At 43.8% G+C, this 17,654-nt stretch overlaps 2 protein-coding genes across 2 annotated transcripts; one reads left to right on the top strand and one right to left on the bottom strand.

The window, feature by feature from the left end:
* The first annotated feature begins 4,097 nt into the window (after positions 1-4,097).
* Positions 4,098-7,709, top strand: tm2d2 (TM2 domain containing 2). Its single transcript, XM_037483378.2, has 4 exons — positions 4,098-4,496; positions 5,475-5,562; positions 5,644-5,759; positions 6,562-7,709. Exons 1-4 carry the CDS (start codon positions 4,231-4,233, stop codon positions 6,773-6,775), a joined length of 684 nt encoding a protein of 227 aa, XP_037339275.1. The 5' UTR covers positions 4,098-4,230; the 3' UTR covers positions 6,776-7,709.
* On the bottom strand, positions 7,278-16,828 carry htra4 (HtrA serine peptidase 4). The gene is made up of 9 exons (XM_037482772.2): positions 16,417-16,828; positions 13,102-13,201; positions 12,816-13,020; positions 11,421-11,615; positions 11,283-11,315; positions 10,110-10,224; positions 9,965-10,022; positions 9,483-9,578; positions 7,278-8,254 (listed from the first exon to the last, which is right to left on the bottom strand). The coding sequence occupies exons 1-9, from the start codon at positions 16,826-16,828 to the stop codon at positions 8,089-8,091; spliced, it is 1,380 nt and encodes a 459-aa protein (XP_037338669.2). The 3' UTR covers positions 7,278-8,088.
* Between the last annotated feature and the right edge of the window lie 826 nt (positions 16,829-17,654).

Genomic DNA, 17,654 nt, shown 5'->3' with positions numbered 1-17,654 from the left:
GAACTTTCTATTTTTGTTGTGTAATAGCCATACAATTATGTTTTGTCCAACTCCATCAGAGGTGCTGCAGACCTGAATGCTGATTATTATATATATAAAAGCCCATTTTTGTGTGAGTGTATTGATGTCATGATAATAATCAACTTTATATACTTTATTTTTATTACACCTTCTGACTAGTGAAATGTGCTTCACAAACTTAAGAGACAGGGAATTAATAAAAACAGACTGAAATGTTCAAACATGCATTTGAACAAAAGAAAGGAATAGGAACGACACACATCGTGTAAAGGATTAAAGAGAAATAAGAGCAATAAAACATTTAAAAGATCAACGGGACGAGCAACAGGTTGTTAAAGGCATTGATGAATAAATTTGTCTTCAGTCGTTGTTTTAAAAATGTTCACAGTTCAGTTTGCATCTCTTAAAACCTTAAATCCATAGTTTTGGCCGCAGATTGTATTGTGTGTGTGTGTGAGGTTGTTTGAAGTTAAGAAAAGGAATGAGCAGTAAAGGGTCTAAGAGATTGTGATGAATATTAGGGCGATCTTAAAGCATTAAGGGCCTTGTAAAAAAGTAGAACTTTAAATAACAATCGTAAAATACATTAGGGCAGGTTTACTAAAACTGGATGGATTTTTTCTTTCTCTGTAGTTAAAAGCATGGCCACACCGTTCAGAGTGATTTCCAAATGGTTGTTTTGAAAGAACACTGAGAGCGAAACAAAAGTGACCTGTGTGTGATTTAAAAGCTCTTTTGAATTAACCGGAGAGACAAACTGACAACTACCTCTCTATTAGTGTAGAATCCTCACATTGGACGCTGCGACCACAGATGGTCGGGTTTTTGCTGAGAAAAAACCTGCAACAGTAAATTGATCAATAATTCATTTGAGAAATACTACTAGTACTACCTAAAATAGTACTTAAAATGGAATAATTCAGATCATTTTTACCCTGATGCTGAAAGAACTAACATAAAGAACATTTGTATCGTTTGCTTTATGCAATGAATCAATCTTCAAGCCACAGAAGGATATTTACATAGTGACAGAGTGCAGCGAAGAGACAGCAAATAGGAACTAAAGGAACTTTAAACCATAAAGCAGCTAAAGAAGATGTTTTTCCAAGTCATCTTTGGAGCACATAGAATGTCAAAAGAGGCCAAGAATAACACATCTGGTTGTCTATTTTCTGAGTCTGATCTAAATGTTTTCTCTCCTGTGTTAATGACTTACGAACAGTTGTTTCTAAATGGGTTTTTTTCAAAAGTGTGAAAAAAATTGTTGTTTTTATGTAAGAGGCACGGGGACTCCGTGCGGTTCATTGTTTTCCTCTCTTTTGTTACTCAGGAAACTACAATATCCATCGGAAAAGTCTAAAGAGATTCAGATGACTGATGGGAAATGTGAACCTGCGAGGGAATCACGACATTCAGACGATTGCAAATCTCCAGGTAACCAAAAAATGTTACAGTGCCGAAAATGTGGTGAGTCAGCGAACAAAGCTAACTCTTTTTTATTTATTTTTCTTGTTCTCAAGATCCTCACGAAAGTGAAAGTGGCAGAGCCAGCAAAGTCGAGGACGGTCCCGGTCAAGCGGTCAGCGAGGTGCCGATTGAACCCAAGGTCTCGGCCCGGGTTCGGAGAGAAGCCTCGGGGAGGGAACGGACGGGCGAAGCACGCAGCGGCGCCGTTGCGCACGGCCTCGTCTCCACACGGGATCCGGGCGGACGTGCACGTTCGCGGGATCAGAGTGTCTTCGGTGGTCTGCTCGGCTCCGCTTGGGGCCGCTGCGCCGCCGCGGACGGGTTGGCGCCGGGTGGGCCGAGGCTGGCGGCTCCTTGCAGGACTCTGGGGTTCCCCATCTGCCTCCGCCAGCACGCGCCGCTACAGGTACACGGACATGGAACAAAGGTTGAAACCAGTGGTGCAAGAAAGAATAGTAGCAATGCCGATTTGAAGGGATGCACGCAATAATATTTGCAATCCTTCATTTACAATGTTACTTTAATCTAAGTACAGCGGAAGTATCAGATGTGGTCGCAGAACCTCTCTTAGAACATGTGGCCTTGAAACTCCTCTCCTAACAGGGACCCCCCTCCTACTGGCCAACCAGTTTAGTCAAGCTTTCTGGAGGAAACCCTTTCTATTTTTTAGCAACTGCCATTTTATTTCTCAAGGTGGTCCCAGCTGCAGTGATTGGCTGTAATTGTAACAGTAGCCACGCCCAGGCTTTACTTTATCTGTCGGCCCATTCCCTCTCTGGCGCCACCTTGTGGTCTAACCTTATTTCTATTATGTGAATTGGCCAAAAGTCACAGCAGTCAAATATGTGCAGACGATGAGAATATGTCCTTCTAAATTAAAAGTTCATTAAAGTTCCACTCCTGTGTAGTGCTTGACTCATTAAAGAATAGTAGATAATGCGGTGCTTGTTGTATTGTCTTGCCTTGTTTAACAGGACATGGTGAGCGCCTCCCCGTTTGGAGGCGTTCTGTTTTATCCCTACTCCAGCTTCTCGCCGGCGTCAGCACAGTGTTTCGCCCCGCCGATGGATTTCAGAGCCTACACAGGCGTCCACAGCCCAAACTGCTTCCCCTCTCCCATGATGCCTTCTTCTCTTCCTGCTCCGGGTGGGGGCGGTGGATTGGAATATCTCGGCCCCGAGTTGCTAACACTACGGGAAACCGACCCGAAGGACCCGGCGGAAGCAGTTGAAGTTGATTGACGTGGTTTTGAATTCTGACTTGAGAGCAGTTCCTTTCTGATGTAAATTCCCCCCGCCCCCCTCCACCCCCGCCTGCATGCGGTCCCACAGAATGCAAACGGGTGGAACAGAAGGCCAGCCTTTCTGGGGAGTGACACTGATTTGGTTTTAAAATTTGTAGCAAAGTCTACATCTTATTGCTTTCATGACGGGGGACTGAAAGAATGTGTCGCAATGAGCGTTTTATTTCTGTAAACCTAGTTTATAAAAACCTGAAGTGATTTTACGAAACTGAGTGAGTCATGAATGGTGCGGAATTAACGGCTATTCAAAATTCCGAAATTGACTGATTTGAACAAAGAAGAATCAAACGTTGGCAAATAAAATATGAACAATTAAATTAAACAAATAACTCAATGCATTTATCTATAAAAGCTGAACGTCATTTAGATATTCCATGGTTCTGTAAACTTCCATAAAGGTTTTAAGACAATTTGTGTATACACACACAATTTCCATGAATATTGTAAAACACTTTCATTGCATTTATATGATTTGTCCATGAGATTTGTTTTTCCTCAAAAACTGCCATCCAATAAATGATAGAAAATTATATTTATCAAAAGACCAGACTTGTTGACACTTATTGTTTTAAAACCTTGAATACAAATCTTTAATTTAATAAAACCAACAACCCACTAACTGTTGCCAAAAGCTTTTAATGGCAATATGATTTGGAAAGCCAATGAGGTCATTATTCATATCCTTGACCTGTTGTTTGGTTTGACATCCACCCGGCTGCGATTCATAAATGCTTCATGCTCCTGCCTTCTGTCAAGTAATGTCAGTGGGCCCAAAAATACTTCCTCCCATAAACTCATATTGAGAGAAGCGTTTCTTAGGGTTAATATGCTTCCCGATAAAAAACCCTCTAATTGTGCTCATTGAAACCATACTGAGATTGCAATAGCCATTTGAAAACATTCAAATGCTAGAGAAAAAAAATGTGTTTTCAATATACTTTTGAACTATATAAAAGACAAATTGATTGCAAAAAGGGATGCCAATTCTTGGAAAAACTCTTTTTATGGGTTTTTACCTGGCATCATCTCTGTAGATTACCAAAGAAATAGGCAAACTACATTTTAATTTGTTTTAGAATACACATCACAAAAGAAGATTTAAGTGTAAAGATGGTGGAATAACAAAATGAATGTGTTGAATCTTCTCTAAAGAATGGAATTTCTGGTGTTAGTTTATCACAATGTCTTCTTACTGGGAAGATTGTAGTTAAAAGAAGCTGGGTATCTGGTTTGAACAGGAAGCCTCACTTGAACTGTCCAGGGTCAAGTAATAAAAATAGAAAACGTCCATAAAAAAAGAAAACGTCCGTTTTTGATGACGTGTGTCCGTTACGTCATTCCCACGCGACACAAACAAACCATCGCAGAGTTAGCTAAATGTCGCGGTTGACGGTAAACGGTTATGTCGTTAGACTGAATGTAGCGTTTTGAGGGTGACAATGATTTCGGTGAGCTACATTCTGTTGTGCGGGCAGCTGGTGCTGCTTCTGACGGTGATTCTCTTACAATGTCTGGAAGGCATTCACTCCCAAAACTCCTCGACAACGGGGACCCCCGCTGCTTCTCCTAGCCAGGGAGCTACCGCGGTCCCGTTCAGCGAGCAGCCACCGGGGACCGTGAAATATGAAATCCCGGTGGAGAATACGAATTACACAGAGCCCTATGAGTACCGACCCCCGTCCCCGGTTGTCCTCTGCAGCTACCTGTAAGTACCGTGAAGCGACACGGTAGTGTGTAGGCAGTGTTGTGGCTCGTATGCTAGCCAACGTCGATGCTAACTACGCGTAGCCAGCTGCAGGGCTGAGACAAAAGCTGCCCGTCAATCAGTCTGATCGCTCTCACCTGTCCATCTGCGGGGCTGTTACACCAACGTTGCACTAATAGTAATATATTGTAAAACTAGAGCTTTTTTAATGTTACAGAGGACGGTGGCTTTAGCTAGACCGTTCAAACATGAAACCAGACCACACCCCTGTCTGTATTTATATGGTCTGTAGCATTATTTCACCTCGTTCAAATTTCTCCACAGAGGCCAAATATCGTTTCTGATAGTAAATATAGCACCGTGACCATAGTTAAGATGTCCTTCAATCCTATAAATTGCTTTTTTGATATTTAGTAGTGAGACCCAATGCTTGTACTGCAGATGTCTGTCATTAAATATCATTATTATTAAATCATCTGATTTTTCAGACCCACAATTGTGATCTTCCCCTAACCATGTCCCATTTTCAAGGAGCAATCACATTACTTACTCCAATCTTGAGTAATTGGTCAGTTTCAGATTTCCACAATTGAATTTTGAACTATAGAATGCTAGAGAATAGGAAAACCCCTGCATACATGATCTACTATCCATTTCTTACCAGTCATAAGTGAGGTGAGCCTTTTTTTTTATCATTATCTTTAGTTTTCCATCTCTTCTCCTTATCCCCTCAATTTTTTAGCATATCCAAATGGCTCACTAATAAAAAAGTATTAACTGGATTGTAGATCTTATGTATGAGTTTTTCTTTGTACAAATGCTAAATTTATGGACAATATGTATTTTGGATGTTTAAAACGAGTATCTCATTTGGGATATCTGTAATTAAAATTAAATATTATTCCTTTTTTTATTGCAATGGGATACTAGCTCACAATCCATCCCTCTTTATCCCTCTCTTTATTTATCACGGTGAAGACCAGAGGAGTTCATCTACTGCCAAGACCCAGTCGATCACGCACTGAACCACAGCGCCTTCATGGAGTTGGGCCATGGCTGTCTCGGGGTAAGCGTTTTCTCATTTTTTAAGAACACATGACATTATCCTGTACTTGATTTTATTTTCTGCTGTGTTTCTTTCTTTCAGTGGGGTGGCCAGACACATGAAGAGGTGAACCACACACGGGTCATCTGCACGGCCCTCGATGATATCGAGTGTGCCGGATCCAGAGAGTTCCTCAGAGGAAACGTGCCCTGCATCAAGTAAGGGAATGCTGCCTTTACTGTCACCCAAAGCACTAGGCAAAACAAAGCACGCAATCAAAGCAAAAGAATTATTCTCTTCACTTTTAGAATGCTTTAAGTACACATTCACGTTGTCAATTTCAGGTCAAATCTGAATTCTTTACGGCTTTAACAGTTAATGGCACTGTAAGGGCAAATGTCTATATCTCACAATAATATGATAAGGACTTCTCGCACAAACAATAAGCATTGTGTCAAGATTTCCTGTTAAATATCTTTTTTCACATCTGGATAAGTCAATAGAAGACGTATTAATTGTACATGTTAGCACATACTTTTACTGAGAACCGGCTGTGTTTAGGTGTGTTTTTAATGGTATCAGAGATTGAACACAGTATATGTGAGAGAGACTTTGACTAATAAGCTTGCGCACACACAAAGTATATGGAGAGCAACTTGGAGCAACTCAGACCAATTGCAGATTTAGGTCAGAAAGACATGCTATGTTATGAGGGGAGCTGTTTCTACCCAAAATGCACTGCACATGCCTCCAGTTCTTCACCCCTGTGGCGCAGGGAGGTCACCACTAGAGGGCAATGTCTGTCGACGCTTTGAGCCGTCACGCTCACCGGCTAGTGATTTGATCCGTCCTTTGATCTGTCCTATCAGTAGATCAGAGAGGTGCAGCAGCTGGACATGGTTTAGGCAAAACTTTTATTTTGTCCACCAGGGTGGATTAAAATCTGTCTTTTTTTAAAGTTGGTTAGTTGAATATTGTCACTGGTAGCAAATGGCAGTTAAAATGACCACCTTTGCACAGGTACACTGGCCACTACTTCATCACCACGCTGCTCTACTCGTTCTTCCTGGGCTGTTTTGGGGTGGACCGCTTCTGCCTGGGCCACACCGGCACCGCCGTCGGGAAGCTGCTCACCCTGGGGGGTCTGGGAATCTGGTGGTTCGTGGACCTGATCCTGCTCATCACCGGCGGCCTGATGCCCAGCGATTACAGCAACTGGTGCACCTACTACTGAGACGCACCGCAAGGGCGGGACTTAGGACACCATTGAATCCACTTGAAATGTCCCACAGAAAGCCAAAGAATGCCACGTCCTAGTTGTTGTCGTCGTGGTAACAGCTTTGTCAGACAGTCGCTGTAGGCCCACATAGTAACTCAGAAAAGGGATCCTCCATTCTACTTAAACTCTTGAGAAAGAGACATCATTTACGTTGGCACCTCATTCACGATGTGGCAGTTTGTATGAAATACATCCATCAGATCTGTCCTTTGTTGTAGATGTAATCTGTGTCTTTAGAAATGCCCTAAACACTTTGATGTTCAGGAGTCTCTTTGACCTTTGTAAGATATTGTAAATAGTATTGATCCACTCAACAGAAGCTTTTATATTCTTTAAAGTCAATCCGTTGTTCTGTGTATGTATTTGACTGATGTCTTTCAGATGTTCATTTGTGTGTCATGTTGATTTGACAGAGATCTCCACTGGCCCAAAATAATAAACAACAAACCCAAGTCAGTCAGGGTTCAGGTTGTGCCACACTGGCGTACATCTTTATTTGGCTTTTCCATCTTTTTTTCTTAAAGCTGCTTAATGTGCTCCTGGGGAACCGGAGTTCCTCCTGTTGCCACAATGAGAAGGAACCCAAAGTGCCCCATGCTGGATCTGCCGCTGTTAGCTGCCGCCGTGGCTCACGGTACGGAGCGTCCTCTCAGTCTATTTTATTTCTCATTAGCACTTGGCACCAGTAGAGTCAGCTGATGCAGGCGGGGATCATCTCATTATGTTGCTTTGCACCAGGACAACACTCTTTCTGCTTTCAAAGTATGGGAATATTTCATAGTATTCCAAATATTCATGTTATTTATTATCAGTTTGAGGATGGGTGTACTGTATGTATTTTTACTGTATTTGTTTCACTACTTGTCCTCAATAAAGTTTCCTCTAACATCCTGTTAAAGTATGTTCTATATTATATTGACAGCCGGTATTCCATATGATCCTTTTTCAACAGCGGCACCATAGATCAAGCTACAATGATTTTATCATGCATAAAAGCATTTTTATTTAGCATTGGGAGGGGCTTAACACTGCTGCACTGCAGGATCTCTACCAGACGGCGTAGTCTATACAAGCAAAGCTATTTGTAAACACTGCAAACCGCGATGAGCACCGTGAGCCTGAAGTACTACAAGCCTGAAGCACCACCTTCCACAAGCGCTCCACAGCATTGATGCCAGGCCACCAGCGGAGAGAAACCTCGGCGAAACCGTCAACGAAGCAACCAGCGGATCAGTAGCTTCGGCGGTCCCCATGTGCAGTGAGTGGCATCATTCAACGTCCTCAGGGGTGACCGTCAGAGTGACCTCCTCACGCCTTCGCCTCACGGTCACCGAAAGCGCGCCGCCGCTCCGGACGGCTTCCCTCACTTCCTGTGTGGTGTGGACGGGCCGACCGTTGATGCGGACGATGACGTCGTGGTCGATGAAGCCGGCGCTGCGGAGAAGAGGAGGCCTCACCCCGTTAACCCTTCTTAGTCCTGTCGCAGTTTGCATCGATATAAAAGTCCTGAGACTTCATGGAAACAGTTACCATCTCATAGACGACATGAATGGAAAAGTAGAATGAATCACCGGAATCTATATATCAAGCTTTTTTCCAGTGTCCAAGTTTTACCAATGTTGGAAAAAATTTGGGAATGTGATGCTTGAAATATGAATTTATTTGAGCACTATTTTAAATAAGCCGTCTACAGCTTCAGTCTCAAACAAACGATGTCGCTTTGCCAATTGTTTGACAAAAACATGCTTTTCGATGGGCTTGGGGCTCAAAAGGTTCAAAAGGCAAACCCAGCTGGGTGGATCTGCCACCCACAGGAAAACATCATTGACCTTTTAGACAAGTCCTGTTCCCTCTGCCCTGAGAGACCAAGCTAAAGTGGCCTCATCATGAACAACCCCCGCTTGACATTCACACGTGAGGGACCTTCTCTCGCCGGCGATCCTTTGCAGACTGACTGACTGACGGCAAGCGATTGCACATCAGAAAATGGCGCGGGACGCAAGGAGGAGTACGGCGCTTGGGCACTGCCACGGTGTATTGGAAGTCCTCTGCCGTCCTCTGTCGCGCGTCAGACTGCCGCTGTGTGCTGTTCAAAGCTCCAGGCTGCAATGACCCTGGAGGCGCTGTTGGACTATGAAGAATGTAGCGAGCGAGAGAGACGCCGGCTTCAGTGAGAGGACGATGTCAGAGCTCGACCAGCGGGAGGCGCCGGGATAATGAGCAGCTGATCCGCGGCCTTGACTACTGCGGGGAGGCTCTTATTCCGCAGCTACACAACACACCCCGGAGGGCCCAAAAACGCCAGTTTGCCAATCTGTGGTTGCATTTTTATAAAAGCCCAGCGCCTAAACAGGCTCTGTCCATTAAATGAGTAATAATTAGCCGAGAAACAATTCAGTATGTTATTACATACATTTACATTTGATGTAATTCACTTTGGAGAATAACATTGGCGTGCGCGTGTGTCAATTAGCGATTCTTGTTAGTTGGTGTTTATGTGTTTTGGACTGAAACCACAGGAAAAATAAATGAGGATTCAATGATTCACCGAACCAAAATGATCAGTAAATATCCATTAGTCTGGTCTTTCCTTCTCTCGTTATGTGACGTGGTGAGCTGAGTGGAGCGACAGAGAAAGAAATGATTGGAGCTCGCCTCTTACCTGGATGCAGGTCTTCCAGGTATTACCTCATAGATGTAAACACCTGAGATCACATCGGGAAACTCGCCCAGACGCTCCTTGAGATTTTGGATCAAACTGGAGAAGTGGAGAGAAAGACCGTGACTCGCACCTCGGTTTGTTTTACTTCTAATATAAAAAGCTCTCTCCATCTTGATGTACCTGACTGCAGCTATTGAGTTGAACAAACAACATGTTTTTATATTTGATCAATCGTATCTATTCATTTGAGATGAATTTGATCAAAATGACTTGGACTAAATCAATTTAATCCGATTTCATGGAGTTATGTCTACGTTTAAGTATTTTGTTGCATTAATTCGGCATGAACCGCATAGATTAATGTTGACTGCCCTCAAAATGACCCATACTGTGCCAAAATACTTTTTTTTACATTCCACATCCCTACAAAGTGCTTCAAGTAGCACCTAAAACCAACGTGTTATCATTGGAACTTTACTTACAATGGTGAGAGCTGCAGCATCAGGACGCCTATGTGTTTCTCTGTTAATCCAGGTTTTCCTAAATGCAAATAAACAATGAATTCAAATAAATGACATGGTTCATAAGGGAGAGAGATCCACAACACCAGCCTTAGATCCTGCTCACGGTTGACTTGTCTGTTGAAGGAGTCAGCCAGGAAGTGTCGTATTCTGTCGGAAGGGACGGCAAAAGAGATTCCCGCCGCCACTTTCATGGTATTTATGCCAATTACATCTCCATCCTGTCAAATAAACAGAAGGCGAGGGGGATGAGACCGTTTGTGCCTCTACTCAAAGTGAAATGGGAACCAATTTGGCGAATGAATGATGACGTGGATGAATTGTCCAAGAGAGCTTCTCCACTGAAGAAACCAAAATGCATCTCTCTGCACCGATCACTTGATCCACAATAACTCTTTAAATGACGCCATGTCGACCGGGTTTCATCCCTCTCTCACATTTTGTACGACCTCACCTTTTGAGAGCGTACAATAGTGCAGCTGATGTGTAGTTATTGCGGTCGGCTACCTGGAGTACGAACGATTGCACGTAGAAGTACTTAGAAACGGGCGCGTCATGCGATATTTGGGGAGAGCGGCGCAAGTCTCCTTCTGAAAAGGTGCAGTGGTTTTCCAAATAGGCAACTGTTGCCGTCCACTTCACTGATGAACTCCTGAAAGTGGCTTTACAGCAGTGGATGGAAACAATGCTTCATTTCATTTACTGATTTTCTAAAATCGACAGATTTAGACTTAGAAATTGAATCCTGGTCTGAAGTGTTTCAACGGTTTCCTTTTTTCCGCAGTAGTAGTAGCTCTTTGTCTTGCAATGCATATTCCAAAGCTCACATTCTATTAAATGTTCCTTTTGCTTCAACAAAACCCCTAAGCCCTGGTTATTGTAGTAACGTATCTGCGTTATCCCAGTGAAGGACAATCTATAAAATACACTGTCGGTATGGCAACTGTTCTCCTTTAGAAAGAATTGTATTTTTAGGCAAAGGGAGCTGGAGGCAGCTGCCCTGATAAATGCCTGCACCAAATGTCTGATTGCATTCCACGGGAACAACGCAGCCATAATCAGGTATTGTCAACAAAATACACTGAGGCTTAATCATAAACCAGTGGGAGTAGACCGGAGACTTTGGGTATTAAATAAAACAAAATCATGACCTTAGTCTTCACTGTCATGCATAAAACAGGAAAGTGTGCCGGCATGGCAGAGGGCATAACATGTACAGAAATGATGAATAATGGTATCATCGCTTTTCATGCAATACAGCGCTACAAATCCTCCTCACCAAGTTGACGAGCGGCCCACCAGAGTTGCCGTACTGTGAATCCAAACAGAGCAAAAGTGACCTATTACTGACTCATTGTGAAAGTAGAACAAAAAATGGTCGAGACAGATCGAACCAAGACAGGGAGCGCTTACTGACATTAATGACGGCGTCGGTTTGGATGTAGTCCATGTCCGAGTCCTTAAAGCCCAGCTCCAGTCCGTTGCGCTGCGCGTTGCTGATGATGCCCGTGGTGATGGTGTTCTGCAGGGAGAAAGGGCTTCCCACCGCCACCACAAACTCACCGGGACGCATGTCCGAGGACAGGCCGAGATGGAGCGCGGGCAGGGGACTCTGCAGCCACAAGTCACATCCATTCAGTGAATGCAGCCTTTTCCCTATTTCATTCATTAGCTCTCCTTAGTAGGATCAATGAAGGTCAGCGGGAGAACTAGCTCGCCTAGACACTGGCATTGGTTAGTATAGATTGAATAAGAGTTCAAGTAAGGTTATGTTAGGCTTTAAAGTAGCTGGAGCCAAAATGAACTTTCGCATTGAAGTTTTTCATTGCCACTTGGATCCTGCACATTGGAACCGTGCTCAGTGAGCAGTCACTCCACGCCAAGTCGATACCGTCGGATAGCGGATGCAGTCATGATCAATAATTATATTTAGGAAAAACGTGTTAAGAATGTAACATGAACAATGGACAAAACCTGTAATTGATGTAAAAGATTACTCTACTTTACTCTGTTCCTGAAACCGAGGACTACATTGGGAAGGCTTCTGGTTTATTAGCTCCAAAAAGGGATTTTTAACAACAACAAAAAAAAACTCAACCAAGCCTTAGCTTGTCCCTGCCTGCCTCCTCAAGGTTTTTTGGACTCTGGTGGCTTTGCAATGCTCAGACAAATTTACAGCTCAAACTCCCGCAGAATGAGAGTCTTATGTCATCCCAAATTTGCCTTGCAGGCAGGGGTTGAGACCTCCTTCTCTCCAAAGAATGTAACCCAGAGAGTTATTGCACTGTACAGCTGTCACCACTCCCTGATTGCTTTTCTGATAAACTCCTTCACCTATCAAGTTAAGACAGTGACTCCTCCTCTGGCTTCTCTCAGGGACTCTTGAGGCACTCTGGTATTCAGATCAGCACTAACAAATGTTAATGATGCGCTTCATGCGGAGCGGAGTCTGACTGAAGGAGCACGCAGTGGCCCCTTACCATACAAAGCAGCTGGTTGTGTAACAGCATGTCTGAGTAGTGGCATATTTTATTCAGAACAGCACTCGCCAACACACAAAAAGAAAAACGACGGCTTTGAATTTGACGAGACATGACCCGACGCCGCCCCAAATGAATTCAGATAACAAATTGGCTGAGTGAAGAGGCAGAGCTTATTTTTGCTGGGCAGAGGCCATTGTCGACTTCCTCCATGGAAAAACGTATTGTGTGTCGGGGGGGTAATACACTCTGATGACAAGCTGAGAGGCCAGAGGAAAACAAAGGACAGAATCTAGCCTCATGGGAGCTGAGAGGACGCAATGGGCACTCACATCTGGTTCGATTTTGATGAGAGCAATGTCCATCTTCTGGTCCACGTCCTTGAGGGAAGCGTCGTACCGCAAACCGCTTTTCAGCACCACGTTTATCCGCTGCTTGTTGTTGAGCACGTGAGCACTGGTGAGGATCCAGCCGTTCTCTGACAATACAAACCCAGAGCCACTGGACAGAGAGACCTCCTCGCTGGAAAATGGCCCTCTGGCAAGACAAGAAGGCAAATCAAAAACCTGATTTTACATCTGAGAGGACATGAGGTGACAATTAACGTTGCTGGTTTACCGTTGGAAAAGCTCCAAGTGCACCACAGCTGGGACGATCTTGTCCACCACATCTGCGATGAAGTTGAACTTGTGGCGCATACCTCCTTGACGTTGCATTCCTTTTGAGGACACAGAACAATGCAAAGGTTACAAGCTACGCCAGGTCAAGCCTCCTAACCACTAAAAGCTTAAATCTCTAAATCTGAAAAAAAATATTCAAACAATTTCTAGCCATGTTAGCAGTGTGGCGCTAAGGATGCAACGTTAAGTGTTGATTGCTTTGTTCATCAAACTGAAATGTCTCAACAACAATTGACGATCACTTGTGACCCGGTCGTGGTCCCAACAGGGTGAACTTTATTGAGTGGTGATCCCGTTCACTTTCCTGTAGAGCCATCAAGGTTTGTAGATGTAGGTTTGATAGAAACATCTTTAGATCTAGCCACTCAGGATGGCAGATTAAACAAAGAACGCATGCTGGCAGCTCTTAGGTTGTAAATGCTAATGCCGTCATGCTAACATGCTCGCATTGACAAGGCTAACACAATGCCAATATTTATGAGGTATCAAGTTCACCGTGGTCATCATATTAGTTTAGTGAGGTAATTGAGCCTTCGATAAGACCTGCTTCCCACTGCTAGTCCGTCAAGATGTCAGAGCTCACACTGTCATACCCATATAAATACCACGCTTTAGAAACTTACATAAATATTAGACAATATTTGACCATGACTAGTTCAAACTACATGATTGCTGCGCTGTGATTGGGTATTCCTTGTTCGATGGGTTGTACTGAAAGGTCAATTTGGCGCTTTTATTGAAGGGTGCTAAGACAAGTTCACATGCAGGTGTTCAGTAGGTTGGGCAAAGCTTGAGTTTATTTATTACTCTGAGAGAGAATTTAGATTTTCATTACAAAACTGTCATAAGCCTAGTGTCAGCATATTACCTAATTAAAATACGTGGAAATAGCAAGAGAGCACTCATAAGCTATTTCCTTCACAGCGCAGGTAAGGCCGCATTTCAGCATGTTGAAAATGAAGATGAAATGTTGGACTTAATTTTCAGAGTATGTCACTCGATATGTTCAACTTTTGTCCCTAGCTTTTTTAGCTATTAACTTGGACTAAACAAATCTGAAACATGTGCCAAAGCCATTTATTCTGTCTTGCATTTTCTTCATACAGTTGATTAGCTTTTTTTTAAAAATATGATAGAGTTGAAGGCTGTGATGGCTTGAGGAGGAAATGGAAGGTCAAACCTCCATAGTTTTAAAATGCTATCTGCTGTGGACACCTGTGTTCCGAGTCACCTGAGGGCAGTGCAATCTCTTCCCTTATAATATCTCCAAAATGATCTGTGCCTGCTCTCTAAGCAAACACGCAATCGCTCTTCCGAAGCCACCACATCCTGACTGATGCTGTGGTTACAGAGTTGCATAAATGAACTGGTCTCTGCAGAAAAAAAACATAATATATGCCAGCGTGCTTATTGCCAACAGCTATTTTGGCACCAACTATATTTGCCTGTCAGAGAGCTTGATGAACAAATCAACAGTAAAGTCCCTGTTGGCAGGGAGATCTTGTGCCTTTGTCTAACCGTTTAATTACGCTGAATCGACTTGTGTGATTACTGCGGATCATCCATAAAATGAATACTCTTATGTTATATGCCACTAATCTGCTACCAGGTCTTTGGATTTGAAAACAAGTGTAGATTTGCACATACGACGCCATGTAGATCATACCATACAATTGCAAAGAGGATGTTTTAACCTTCCTTTGCTCTTATGACATTGCAGACTCTCCGGTGCGTTACCGTCTACACTTATTTTAAGGAATCGTTGTTCGTTGTTTGGAACAAATCTGTGTTGTCCACACACACACACACACACACACTCACATCTGCTCACATCTGCCAACATCTGCCAGAAGCTCATTGCAGGACGCTAATTGGTCCGTGCACTGGCTTGCCGGACACAAAGGCATTTCTTTAAGAGATGGATTTTTGTTTTTTGTGTGATCCTGGCATTGCATGAATCTAGCTACCGTCCCTGCAATTAATATTTGTCTCCATCCATTGACGGGGGGGAGGGGGGGGTCGGGGTTCAATTAAAGTCGCAGCGGTGTATTGTAGGGAAAGGGCCTCAAAAAAACACCTCCAGTAAAGTATTATTAATGCATGCTTGGCTGAACATCGTATGTCTGTGAGCTTTTGCAGACCTGCGTGTGTTGGGGAGCAGCGGGAGTTGGGGCATGATGAATTCTCTCCTCTGTGGAGGGCAATCATAACAAACCCTACATTATGAAAATGCATGGAACCAGCCCGTGAAATGAGGAGGGTGTATTTACGCAGCAGCGTGTTGGATTCCCTCTGGAGGAGAGGATTCCATCAGTGGAGGATTTGTGAGTGCATTTTGGGGCATGAATATGGAGCACTTCAGAGGCCCACTACTGGGAAGACATTCATACACTTGTTGTTTTCGTCCAACGTAAGAGTCACGCACAGTCTCCAAAGCAGAGAAGAGAGCTTCCCAAGTCAAGTTAAAGACTTCAGGTCATGATGAGTGGAGTTCTTCAAAACAAAAACAACACACTTAAAAATGTTAAGACAACCTATCAACATGTGACATTATTATTGTTTATTGTAATATGTCCAATGGCTTCTACCACACTATGTCTACAAATGTGAGGAAAAAGAAGCAGCGACTTTGAAGGCATTTGGGATTTCTACCTCTGGTTATTAATAGGCACAGACCACTACTGGAAGATGTAACTTATTCAGCTTCTATACTTTGGAGAACTTAGGAAATAAGCTTTACTTTCTTGCTTGGCTCAACATCTGGAATCAGCTGGTGTGGTTCTTTTCAAAGGTATAATCCATCTTAAACTCCCCAAAACAATAATAATAATTACTTTTTAAATTAATATTATTATTTCAGTAGTAGGAGTTGTAGATTAATAGCAATAATATTAATATCATTTTTAATAGTAGCAGTGGTAGAAGTATAATAAATTCAGGTGACATCAGGACAGCATTTGATTTCTTTTGTGTGATCTCACGTGACTTTAGTCCTAAGCAATGTATTAGCACCCCTAACTTTACCATAGCCTCTTCCTTATGCTGTCCCAAATTACCTGATGTCCCAATATACCTGAATTCACCCTAGTAGTCAGCCATAATACTGGAAATGTCTCTATTATTTTTAGCAGAAGTTACAGAAGCAACTAATACAAATTTAGTGATAACAACAATCAAATTTCGTTCTGAAAGTTCTGAAATAATAATAATTATAATATTGCTGCAAGCAAGTGAAGTCAATCGAACAACTCACCGGAATCACACGAACCCCTCTGGATCACAATGACCGGGGGGCCCTCACCGAGCTCCGCTCTGGTGTTCTGGGCTCTCAGGCGGCAGACGCTGGGGTACGTGCGCCCGTCGCTGCCGCACACCGGGCCGGACGAGGCGCACACGCAGGAGCCGCGGAGCCCGCCCCCCGCGACGGCGTCGCACTGCAGCCCCGTTCCGCAGGGGGGACCCCGCTCCCCGCAGGCCTCCCCCTCCCCGGCCGCGCACACCGTGCAGCAGCCGCAGCCGTCCTGCACGCGGCCGTAGTAGCAGGGCTGCCGCGAGGCAGGGGGGCACCGAGACGCGACGCAGACATCCGGGCAACTTGGCCTCTCCGTCAACAGACCGGCGTGGGCTGCCGCGGCGAGGAGAGCGAGGTATGCCACCAACTTCATCCTAGTATAACTTAAATCTAATGTGCAGACTCAGTCTGGATGGTATAGCTCTGACCTCCCACCCCCACCCCCCAGGCCTTGGATACACACCACCACACCATGACATGTCATGTCACTGCAGCTTTTTCAAAGCCTGTGAGGCTGGCTGAGGGCCAGTCGTTATATTCTAGTACCAGCATGCTGGATTCTCATTTATGATCCTTTGTTCTGGATCCGCCCAAAAAACTCAATTTGACTGCAGCTGCATCGGGGTTTTTTTTATGACTTTAACTTGTTTTAATGTGGAGACCCAAAGGCGATGTAGGTTGAAGTCTCCGCCCGCTCATGGTTACCGAATGTGATGGGTGGAGCAAGTGTATTGGCATCTAAGGCTAAGGTGAAACTCGGCCATCTAACTTAATGCAATCATAAATTTAAAAAAGACACGTAGTGCATTTTTTATCCTTGTGAACCTTTATTATAAGTCCTTTTCCTGGCCGATTGGCCACAGTGGCTGTTTTGTTTTTGTCAGTCAGTCATCTTCTATGCCACCTATTCTTTTACTCTTCACTCTCACATGGGCACGTTCCACTCAACCTGACCTCCACAGCAGGTCTTTGGTCTGTGGGAAGAAGCCAGAAAACCCAGAGCGAACATGCGGACCCCACACAGAGAGGCCGCTTGGTTGGATTCAGCGACCAACACACCCTTACGGCCCTGTTTTCTTTGTTTGTTTTGTAAATCTTACACACTTTTGGTAGTTCCTCAAGGTTGCCAACCCTAGCTTTAATAACCAATATCATATCCCATAAGACAGTCTTTTTTCATAGGTATTCAGGGACACTCA

The sequence above is a fragment of the Pungitius pungitius genome, chromosome 5 (genome assembly GCF_949316345.1).
Source record: "Pungitius pungitius chromosome 5, fPunPun2.1, whole genome shotgun sequence".
NCBI classification, from domain to species: domain Eukaryota; kingdom Metazoa; phylum Chordata; class Actinopteri; order Perciformes; family Gasterosteidae; genus Pungitius; species Pungitius pungitius.
Note: the sequence above shows the minus strand (reverse complement) of the source record. Positions and strands in the feature narration are given on the sequence as shown.